This window comes from Aedes aegypti, chromosome 1 (assembly GCF_002204515.2).
Source record: "Aedes aegypti strain LVP_AGWG chromosome 1, AaegL5.0 Primary Assembly, whole genome shotgun sequence".
NCBI lineage: Eukaryota > Metazoa > Arthropoda > Insecta > Diptera > Culicidae > Aedes > Aedes aegypti.
The window spans coordinates 248,063,064-248,075,209 of record NC_035107.1 but is presented as its reverse complement, the minus strand read 5'-3'; the positions used below and the strand labels follow the sequence as shown (position 1 = coordinate 248,075,209).

General features: G+C 37.9%; 1 protein-coding gene across 4 annotated transcripts; it reads left to right on the top strand.

Moving 5' to 3' along the window:
• Window positions 1-320: 320 nt before the first annotated feature.
• Window positions 321-11,550, top strand: LOC5578938 (protoporphyrinogen oxidase). 4 transcript variants are annotated; one of them, XM_001657176.2, is made up of 2 exons: window positions 321-648; window positions 10,035-11,550. In XM_001657176.2, exon 2 carries the CDS (start codon window positions 10,095-10,097, stop codon window positions 11,520-11,522), a length of 1,428 nt encoding a protein of 475 aa, XP_001657226.2. In that variant the 5' UTR covers window positions 321-648; window positions 10,035-10,094; the 3' UTR covers window positions 11,523-11,550. The 4 variants fall into 4 exon arrangements, with proteins under 4 accessions (XP_001657226.2, XP_021693141.1, XP_021693143.1 ...); XM_021837449.1 differs by having other exon boundaries at window positions 10,030-11,550; XM_021837451.1 differs by lacking the exon at window positions 321-648 and adding an exon at window positions 664-850.
• Window positions 11,551-12,146: the final 596 nt, after the last annotated feature.

Genomic DNA, 12,146 nt, shown 5'->3' with positions numbered 1-12,146 from the left:
ACATTTTTAGCTTATTCCGCAGCCGTCCGAATTTCCTCGGAAAAGAAAATGGATTTTTCACGGTTTTCCTTGGATTTGTTTATTTTTCCTTCATTGGTGACCACAACAAACGCGGAACGGAGGGTCCACCAAACATTTTAGACTTGCGAGCCCTTCTCCCATCGGAATGCATATTAACTTGCATGCAAGATATGGCATCCAGTTGGATGTAAATTAGAACTTAATTTATTTATTTAATTTCAAATAAGAATCACTTCTTCAAAACTCAAAATCAAAATAGATAACATACTCAAACACAATAATCATCAACTATTTATTTCATTTTAAAAGGCTTCACGCTCAACTTGTGGTCTCGTAGAGTGCCTATCTAACGCCAATAATTCGCTCTACAAGCAGCAGAATCGCATGTAACTTGAAACCGCTTTTGTCATCAGCCATTCATTGACCTGCGCAAAACATCGACTGAAGTAGAGACCGGCTTTCATCGCTTTGACAGTTCTTGCCGTGTCAACTTTGCGGCATATGTTATTGTTGTTTATTTTACGCGAAACATCATAATTAACAAAATCATCGCTTTTAGTGCAATTATGTTAGTTTTGAATCGGAGAAAACATAATTTTTAAAGTGTATCATTCACCTCATACACAAGTAAGTATTTGGTCGTTTTGTTTGATCATACATTTTGTTCTAGAAGATATCAATTGATAAAAGTGAATTGACAAAAAGATAAGTTATTCGTTATCAATGAGTGAGTGGTCACAGTATTGAGATATCGTATAGAATGATTATGCAAAAATATCTTCAATCAATATTATTGAATTGACATCGCAAAAGAAGCCCAACATATTAAGTAAGTTCTGACAGAACTATTTTTATCGATTCGTGTATATCTTCTTCTTCTTCTTTCTGGGGTATATGTCCTGAATGGGACAGAGCCTGCTTCTCAGTGTAGTGTTCTCACGAGCTTCCACAGTTGTTAACTGAAAGCTTTCTTTGCCAATCAACCTTTACGAAATGATCCTTGACATGTGGGATTCGAACCCACGACCCTCAGCATAGTCTTACTGAATAGCTGTGCGTTTACCGCTACGGCTATCTGAGCCCCGTGCTTTAAAAAGTATATTGCTAATGTAAAGCTAATGTGTGTATAATATCCATTAACTATTTGGCAAGTGTCTGAGCATATAAGCAGATCCGTAGCGTGGTCTCAAGGAGCCCTTGGCCAACCGCCGTTTGAGTGCTCCTTATTCCAAGCTCATATTTGCATTGTGAAGTTGTTATTCTGGACGATGTATTGGCCGGAGCTACGGTCAGTGATAAAAGTTTGTGACCGAATGCTGTTTTCCACACAAAATGTCCGAGTTTGAAGGTTTGTATCTCAGCTTCTGGAAATCCGATTTGGCTGAAATTTGAATGACAAACTACAAATAACTGAAGTTTTGTGTGTATTAAATACATTGTATTACAGTAATTTTAAAAGGATTTCAGAGGGATTATTTAAACGCAAAAGTAAGTAACTAAGAGACTATTTAATTTAAATGAAAAACGGTATGTTTTGGGCGGTTGGTTTGTTCGCCAAAGTTGTTTACTTTCAGAAGTTACGCCAATTTTCAGAACACAACAAGTTAAATTAAATAGTCTCTTAGTTACTTACCTTTGTGTTTGAACAACCCTCTGACACTTATTTGAAAATGACGACAATGTAATGAATTCATAAGAGACATGTTATTTGTAGTTTGTCCCTAAAACTTCCACCAAATCAGATCACCAAAAGCCGAGATACAGAGTCGCTATATTAAGCTTCTTGTATAGAAAAACAGCTTTTTGTTACAAACTTTAGCCACTGACTGTACTAGATTTATTATCAAAAATCTTTGTTGAAATTTCAGAAGAAGGCATATTAAAAACAAATGTTGTGAATGCTTCTGAACTAGATATTTGTTAACAATGTTTAAAGGAATTTCCAGTTAAATTCTTCAAGTCATTTTTTTAACCTTACTATGTGACTTGAAGGAATGAGAGTAATGCGGTAACATCCAACAATAAGTAAGAAACATTAGAATTTTGTCTATGATCAAAAAATTGTTTCAAAAAGATTACATAAAAAATAGATAGAGGTAATTTCTTTTTCTGGAAATACTTTACGCTATCAACATAATATTTTTCAGGGTATGTAAGGATATCCTCTAGAAGTTCAATTTTGAAATGGCAGCCTACAATTGAACAGCAAATTCAGTCAGTAATCAATGAAAAACAAATCAATTTAAGTACCCGCATAATTAAGAACAATATCAGTACTGTTTCCCGTAAAATCCAAAACCGTTTGCGACAGTATTCAAACAATTTCTTACAACATCAAAAATAACAATAAGTCTACTGTATCACAAACTATTTTGACAGTCTGTTGAACGGTAATTGGAAAAAGTACAGTATGGGGAATAGGCGGTTAAGTTATGTCACCATTTAAAAACGCCGATTTTCTCGAACATTTTTTTTCGTTTACAGTCTGCTAAATGGTCGATATACCATCCATTTTTTGGCCAATCCACAGTATAACAAACAGTACAAGAACAGTTTAACCATAACATTTGAAAAGAATGTTTACTGCATGTAAAATCTCCGTTTTATTGTGCTTTATTGTATTTTTATATGGCTGTTGTGTTGTACTTATGCTATATACTACTTTCCCTTCCTTTACGTCCCACTTTTTGTTCTTAATCTCAGTGATGTCATATTTTTCAAGTCAATGAAAACTATTCCAGCATATAATAATAAAATATATATTTATTTCATGTGTTCATAATCTTTTTTTTATGTAAAATACACTGCTTTCACTTCATTTTATGTTTCTCCTCCGGTAGTTCGTTCGTCGTCAATCTTTTATTTGAACATGTATCTTGGACATACACTTTTCTTTTAGCGTTATAAATTCTCATGCACTCACCGTGGGCGATCACCTCCTTGCCAAACCGGCACCGCAGGTAACAGGAACACCCTTCCGGACGACGCCGCTCAGCCAGATTGCGCATCTGCTTGGTGGAAAAACTTTCAATCTGGTACTGGATATGGGTCCTTGTGGGGAAATTTCAGCGCTTCCGGCTCGACGAAAGGGGATGGTTTCAACCCGACTGGGAAGATGGTTTCAGCTACTCAGATCTCGGTGATGTCTAGATTCATCAAGCGTGATTTTGCGAGATTGACACAATCAGTTTAAAGTGTTGTCATTTCCATATCAAAGAACAAAGAAAGATGCTAGTCAAAGATATATAATATTTTTTGAAGTTCTCCTTTTTTATGGTTGAGATGCGTGTACAAAACAAAATAAATTTTGATCGGAGTGTGGAACTTATATGTTGAGCTTTTTAAGCGTGTGCACAAAAACGGTGGGAATTTGCGTAGCTCAAAGCTAACAAATACTAATGCGTGTAATAATTTGGCAAACTGTTGATTAAAATTATCAAATGGTGGAATTTAAATGTGTGTTAGTATGTTGTGCAAATATAAACTAAAACAATTTGGCAGAATGTGTAGTTATAATTTGACCATTTCTTTCGATCCCCATATGATTTAACAGTAATTAAACAGTATCACAATCTGTCACAATTCGAAATGAGTTACTCAAACTGTTCTTTATAATCTGAATCTTTATGCATCATATTGTTCAACATAAAAGCAACTGTTTGAAATACAATCACTTTTACAGTAAGAGGATGTTTATTGTTTTGAACATAAGCCAAAATGTATTTTTCTATGCGGGTACTCCGTGGGGGAGGCTGAAATGATAGCTGGCTAGCTGGCGGGTTTGTGTACACAGTTTTTTACAGAAATTTTCTCCTGCATTCATGAGCTTTTTCGTCACCACCCGAACTCTCGTTTAAATGTAACATTCCGGTGTTATGAACACAGAAGATGATGGTATCATTGATAGCCAAATCTTTTTTAATTCAGAAAGACAATGCATGTACTGTTCGGTGTTATATCAAACTTAAAACGTTGGTACAATGGGATTCAGTTTTTGGCATGCTCCGTTTTCGGCACCCCCCAATTTTGGCAACAAAATGGATCCGTTTTGGCAACATTTTTAAATATTGTTTTAATTAGTTATTTTTTTTAAACATCATCATGTTTTTTTGGTTCAGGCATTTGAAAAACAGGTCAGCTTCACGCCAAATCGCATTCCATAGCTCCATCTTAGTCGAAATTTCCCCAAACACCACCAATCACTAGGACTCACGTACGCGCTTGTTTACTCATGATGTCATGAGTTCACACCGTTTATTGAAGTCATTGATCTCTATAAGTATCTCAACTAGAGTTTTAACATCCTCAGACATTCATACTGTGTAACCAGCCCACTTGAGTCTTTCGGTAAGTGATGCCACTTAAGAAAAATAATGTTTCTCCAGATTAGGAACATACTCCTTTGAACAAAGCACAAGCACTGGCAAAAGAGAAACAAAAATCTATGACTCACGGTAAGTTTCAACCATAAGATTCGATTCGCTTCTTGAACTCACTGTTCTTTTTATTGTGGAATAATACGCATTTCGGGCGTCAAAGCTTAACGCAGTAACAAAAAATGGAGCAAAAAAATTGCGTCTCTTAACTTTTTTATGGAATTTCATAAAGTAAATTGCGTTTTTCTAGTACACTGCCGTTATACGCATAATTGTCCCATGTTACTTTTTGTGCATTTTGACTTTTTGTCATGAAACAGTTTATTTTTACGTATAGTTTTAGAAAACACTTACCAAAAATTAACTTTGTTAGGAAACTCAATGAAAAGCAAGTCAAGTCAATTTGTCCCATTCTTGAATTTCCAGGCATAACTGTCCCACTACTGTATTTCTACGCATAACTGTCACACTATACAATTCGCTGCGCTGATCTCGAACAAAATATTCAGTTGTCAGTTTTGAATTAGCTGGTGTTTGGGAAAATCGTTTTGAAAATCTTCTTACGTTGGTTTTACATCCCATGTGGAACACAACCTGTTTTATGTGTATTATCAGGATGCATCATACATGCGAACCAGACGTCATATTTGATTGAAAATTTCAATATCAAAATATTATTTCACATCCGTTTTTCAATGAATTTCAGTTGAATTTTCAGGGTCAATCACAAAATTCTTCTAGTTTTTAGAATCGCGGTCAACGATTAGAAATTCGCCGTAATTTTGGATTCATCACGGGGAGTACTAAAAAAATAATCCCACTTGAAGAATCAGTAACCACTTAAATTTCGAGTCCATGGCTTGCGGCGAATCAACTTCATGATTTAGCAATCCAAGTCTAAATAAAAATAGTTCGACCGTTTGTTGATGACTTGGCCACATGCTGGGTTGTTCCGAATACTGCTTCACTGGTGGAAGTGGCCATTATATTTGCGAATCTGAAACCTGGCTTGCGACATATCAATTTCCATGAATTTGCAAGGCAAGTCTAAAGGTGGTTCAAATGTATTTGAACGACTTGACCGCATGTCGGATTGTTCCGAATTCCCAATTTCCTGGGGGCCTCTACCCAAATGGCCTCTAAACTGTCGGTTCTGAAACCTAGCTGGCAACATCAATCTTCATAAATTCCCAAATCAAGGCTAAAGAAGGGTAATTCGAAGGTTCTTTGATGACTTGATAACATGCCAGGTTGTTGTGGATACCCTGTTCCCCAGAGGAAGTACCCAGACAACCAAAATGTACGTATAACGAAATCACCTGGAGGCTTTATATGTGCAACATTTCACTTACAAGATGTCGCGAAAAGACCTTCTACGTACAAAAGTGGAGGCGATATGCGTGCATATATTATGTGATGAATAACAACATACAATGCGAGTGTATAAATATTCTACCGAACTACCCTGCGATCTTGTGCGACTTAACTTACGATGACAAATGTTGATTTGACAGCTGCTACGGATTGATTCGACTTACTTTGTACGAGTGTACGGGACGAAACAAAATGTACAAATGAACTCAGAACAGAAGTGTTTTATGCGAGGAAGCTCATCAATCTGACGAGTTTATCCACGGTGTTTTGCGGGTTTGATGTAATTAGTATGAATAAACGAGTTGAAACGTAAACTTTCATGTGATTTCTGGTTGTCTGGGTAACCATTATATTGGCGGTCCTCAGACCTATCTTGCAACATATCAAACTTGATGAAGTCAAGAAGAAGTCAAAATCAAGTCAAAAGAAGAATAGTTCAAAAGGTTTTGGATGACCTGGTCACATACTGGGTTATTCCACATAACTTTGAATTCGCAGACGAGTTTCTGTCAAGCCTGTAGCTGGAAGAGTCGATATAGGAATTTATTACATCTTATAAACTCTCTAACTTACTCATCCGCTCTTTATTTCACTAACTCATACATTTTCTCATTATCACACATACAGAAAACTTTGCTTTCCATCCCAAACAATAAAATCGTATTTCTTCACTTCCCCACACGTGGCTCCGTTTGTCACTTGAGCCTTCATTAGGTGCCTTAACATAGTCTTGAGGATATGCGTCCTCAACATTCGATACGATCTATACGTAAGAGCGATTATCTACAGCAGTATGCTTAGCACATAATTGGTCACTACTATCAGTGGGACTGTTATGCGTAGAAATTCACCAAAAACCCCGTATTTCTAGGCATAACAGTCCCACTTTGAATTTCGTAGCCAAATTTACTTTATTCCCATAATACAAACTCTTGACTCTAAGAAAAACGCTATTCTTTATACTATTGTAAAGCTTTTAATTCAATTTGCCACACACATGGTCAATACGAGGCCTAAATGTGTTTAAATCTTTAAACGCGTTTTTCTCGATTGCATATTTTGGAACATGGGACAATTATGCGTATAGCGGCAGTACAGGTATGTTCCGTTTTTATCAACACGATCAGCGATTTACAGTTGACAAAAACGGAATAATTTTCTTAGACAAAATATTTTGCAAATCTATGTATAAAATGCCACTTTTAACAGGAAAGTACACATTTTCGTCAAATATGTGCATCGTAATGATGTTTAGGGGCTGTGAGGAACCTTTGACATTCGTCTAGGTTCGTAATGGAATTTGATTTCAGTTTCCAATCAATAAGTATAATTTTGCGATATATCCTTAATAAGTAAGATTTTGATCAGAATGTCAATAAATGTGTTATGGAATATTAAAACGATAATCACATAAATGCACTATGAGAGAGTCGTATTTGTATAAATGACTAACGTGAAAGTGTGTCTAGCTGATCATAATTTTTTGTAAAGAGAAATTCAACAATTCCTTTTTTCTCCTTTTTTTCTGATCCTTCCTCTTCTTCTTCATAGCATTACATCCCACCTGGGAAGGCTTAATTCACAGCTAAGTGTTCTTTTAAACACTTAACAGATCAACTGAGAGCTTCCATTGCCATTAACCGAGAACACAACGGAAGTACAGCTATAATAACTGTTGAAAATGCATTATTTATCGATTTCATCCAACTTGCATGCAAATTTAGCGGCTTGTTTGTAGATTTATTCGATAGGTTATTTATAAAACTTTGTAACTGGCATGTAAAACCAACAACTTAACTCCAGGCTGCAAGCATAATCGAAAATTCGATCAAATTGATATTAAATCCGGCAATTCCGATCAAATTATGTATAATTCTATTTTGCAAGCTCGATGGAATTAATTACCAATCGATTAAAGAACCATAGTTTAAAATCCATTGAAACATCAATAAAACAAGAATTTTCTATAACTTTAACGACCTTTAACAAAAATTTGTGATGTGCTTGTAAATTTCTGTGAGCGGCATAAGATTCAACATTTTAAAATTTATTGAAGATACATAATTTGATCTTTGAGACACACGAAAAGGTTTGTTTTATGGTGTAACATGTATTTTTGAACTAAAAACTTAACTAAAGTTCTTGTTGCAATTGTTCTAATCAGTAGAACTAATGTTGAATAGGTTCATCGAAAACATAGAAATGAACATACTCATCAACAAGCATCCTTGCCAAAGCATTAAAGCTTTTTGGTACGAAAATGTTTTGTTAAAAGTTTCAATAAATTAGTTGCATGAATTAGCCTATGCCAGTACAAACTATACAAATAAGACTCCTTATAAATCTCTGGATTTCCGAGTGGAGAAGAGTGGAGTTTGGTGTGCTTGACTTACTTACTTACTTATTTGGCTTTACATCAATTATCTTGATAAAGCCTCGCCAACAATATTTCGCCAATTCCCTCGGTTCATGGCCGCTTCTCTCCATCCTCGACTGTGGTCCACGCTCTCCAGGTCCTGGTGCACCTGGTCAATCCACCTAGCTCGCTGCGCCCCACGACTTCTTGTTCCGACCGGATTCGTGGCGAACACCATCTTTACAGGGTTGTTGTCCGGCATTCTTGCAACATGCCCTGCCCAGCGTATCCTTCCAGCTTTAGCTACCTTCACGATACTGGGTTCGCCGTTGAGTTGGGCAAGCTCATGGTTCATCCTTCGCCGCCACACGCCGTTCTCCTGTACGCCGCCGAAGATCGTCCTTAGCACTCGGCGTTCGAAAACCCCAAGAGCTTGCAAGTCCTCTTCGAGCATAGTCCACGCCTCATGCCCATAGAGGACTACCGGTCTTATGAGCGTTTTGTACATCGTGCATTTGGTGCGGGGGTGAATCTTTCTTGACCGCAGTTTCTTCTGGAGCCCATAGTAGGCACGACTTCCGCTGATGATGCGCCTTCGTATTTCCCGACTAACATTGTTGTCAGCCGTCAACAAGGATCCGAGGTAGACGAACTCGTCCACCACCTCGAAGGTATCCCCGTCTATCGTAACACTGCTTCCTAGGCGGGCCCTGTCGCGCTCAGTTCCGCCAACCAGCATGTACTTGGTGTGCTTGAATGCTACGTATTTTCCAAGGGGGGTCTAAATGCTACGAGGGGGAGGGAGTGTATAAAATCCGTGAAAAAATGCTACGTCATATATGGACGGCCCCAAAATACCTTGAAAATTAAAAAAAAAAATTGGGATAGATTTTTGGGAGATTTCTAAAGGTTCACTCCAGATTCCTCGTAGAAAACATCAGTAAGAATCCATGGGGCAATTTTTGAGGAAAGTTATTGGGATTTCTTATATGAATCCCTTAACAATTTTTGGATGATTTGTTGAAGAAAATCACAAGAAGATATTAATGGAAAAAAATGAACTAAAATTTTAAACTGAGAATAAACGGTTTAATCTGTGTAGAAATTGCAAGAAGATTTCCTGCAGGAGTGAATGATACAATTTTTATAACAGTTTCTGTGAAATTTATGAAGCTTTTTAGTTTAGGGATAAATTTGCAAGGAATTCTACAAATACAATGAACTTGTGCCTAAAGTTAATTCTAAAAGAATCGCTAATTAAACTTCTTAGACGTCTTTCCTATTTCTATGCTCGTTGAACTTTCCTAGAGGAATCTCAGTAATTTCTGGAGAAATACAGAAGGTTTTTCCTAAAAACTCTTGAAAGAATCATTAAAGAAATTTTAAAAGCAAAGCTTGGAGGGAAATTTATTGATCTTCCAACGCGTTTACGTTTAATGCTTTTCTTATCCAAAAATTAATTGTTTTAACTGATATAAGATAGAACGATAAAGTACGATAACTCAAAAACCACTAGCAGTAGTAAGTGGTTTTTGAGTTATCGTACTTTATCGTTCTATCTTATATCAGTTAAAACAATTAATTTTTCGATAAGAAAAGCATTAAATGTAAACGCACCTTTTAATTACCTCGCGTTCGTGCGTCAATATGATACGCACGAAAATACTTTATGTTCCGGAAAGTCGATAAAATTTCGAAAAGATCCTCGACCGACGTGATTCGAACTACCGACCCTCAGCATAGTCTTGTTGAATAGCTGCATGTTTAATGCTACGGATATCTGGGATAACGCAGTTTTTGTAGATGATTTTATCACATCTGAACCAATAGCTTTTTTCAATGCTCGTATTGAAGATCTAATTTGTTTTTCATCATCAAATTCTGTTTGTCCTTTTCTTTCAGATCAGCATCTGTGATCTTGCCAATGAACAGCCCGAAAGTGCAATAATTCTCGTAAATTTTGAACGATGACTGCCATCTTGGGTGCTGGCATCAGCGGTCTTTCCGCTGGATACTATTTGCTCAAAAAAGGCCTCCCCAGCCCAACCGTAATCTATGAGGCCAGTAATCGCATCGGCGGCTGGATCCGTACTGATCGATTCAACGAGGATGGTTTCGTGTTCGAAGCAGGGCCACGCACCATACGCCCCAAAGGTCCGGCCGCCAGCAATACGCTTGACCTGATCGAGGAAGTGGGACTTGCCGACGAAGTATACCCCATATATTCTAATCACGTTGCCGCCAGAAATAGGATGATCTACGCAAAGGGCAAGCTCAACATGCTGCCGTCGGACTTGTCCGGTGTCCTGAAAACGGTTCCGCCTTTTACGAAACCGTTGTTCTTCGCGGGGTTCAAAGATATATTTGCGGGCCGATCCAAGGTTCCCCTGGAGGACGAATCGATGTACAGCTTTGTGGAGCGAAGGTTCGGCAAGGAAATCGCCGACTATGCGGTTAGCTCGATGCTGTGCGGAATCTGTGCCGGAGATGCGAAACAGATCAGTGTGAAATTTCTGATGAAGAGTTTGTTCGAAATGGAACAGAAGCACGGTGGTGTCGTCAAGGGAATGCTGAAGGAAGCTATGAATAAAAAGGGGAAGAAGGATGGAGCGAAGGAATCGATTTCTGCGTTGGCGAAGAGGGCCAAGTCGGAGAACTGGAGTATTTATTCGATACACGGAGGCTTGCAGACACTTCCGGACAGGTTGGGGACAGTTCTGCACAAGAATGGGGTCGGAATCGAAACCGACGTGAAGTTTGAGGAGATCATGTTTGACGGGGGTAAAGTTCAATTGAAGGTTGACGGACAAGATCGAGTCGTAGACCATCTGATAAGTAGTATTCCGAGTTATAAACTTGCAAAGAGGGTGTCCTCGCAGCATCCTGAACTCTCTAAAGAACTTGCAGCGATTCCTTACGTGGATGTTGCTGTGATAAATCTTTGCTATAAAACCCCCGATCTTCAAAAGCACAAGGGTTTTGGATTTCTGGTTCCACCGATCGAAAATCTGCCGATTTTGGGAGTGATCTTCGACAGCTGCTGCTTCGATATGGACGACAATACGGTTCTAACCGTTATGATAGGCGGTGCTTGGTTCGAGAAGTGGTTCGGAAGTAATCCCGACGAAGAGCTGCTTCTAGACGTGGCACTGAAAAATGTGAATAGAATTTTGGACATTCAACAAGCGCCGGATGCGTACAAGGTGAACCTTTTGAGGAAATGCATTCCACAGTACGTGGTTGGCCACCATAAGCGAGTGGAAGGCATAAGAGCTTACATTCGTGATCACAAACTGCCACTAGGGTTGTGTGGAGCTTCGTACGATGGCGTAGGAGTCAACGACGTGATTCTGTCTGCCAGGAAGTGCGTTGAAGAACAGGTTAAAAGCAAATAATATATGTTATTTTGACACATTTTTCTGACTTAGAATCGTCTTGATGATCCGAAACGACCAACTTTCTTAAATCCATGGATGTACTAATAGGAGGTAAGCCTATGAACAGTCCTTGTTTCTTAAGCTTTATTTACATGAATTTTAACTCAGGTAATTAAATAGCACTATAATTCGCCCTGCAGCTTACATGACATATATTAGCCGTATAATAGCCCTATAAGGCCAAAATGGCGAATTAGCGGGCTAGTGGTTAATTGGGTAGTTCAGAGGTTCCCAATCTTTCTTAGATCGTGGCGCCCTTAGCAATTTGCTGGGAATGACGCGGCGCACCGGAGCAAAAAATTAAGAGTGAGGACTTTCAAGATATATTATAAGATACTTATAAAATATTATTTTGTATTTTCCTTACTTCATTACCAAGAGTATAATATTTTCAATATGGACAAAACAACACTAACATTGGACGATTAGTAGGATATTTTATAAATTGTGAACAGAGCGTTACGCTTATATAGTTTGACCACATCGAAATACTTTGATCACCCTACTTAAAACGAAAAATTCAAAATAACATTTGCCGCAATTTCTAGACAGTTTGCGTTATTTTCTAAGCACAACTTTAGG

Coding starts and splice junctions, on each gene's coding strand:
- LOC5578938 (XM_001657176.2), top strand. CDS start 10,095: ATGACTGCCATCTTGGGTGCTGGCATCAGCGGTCTTTCCGCTGGATAC.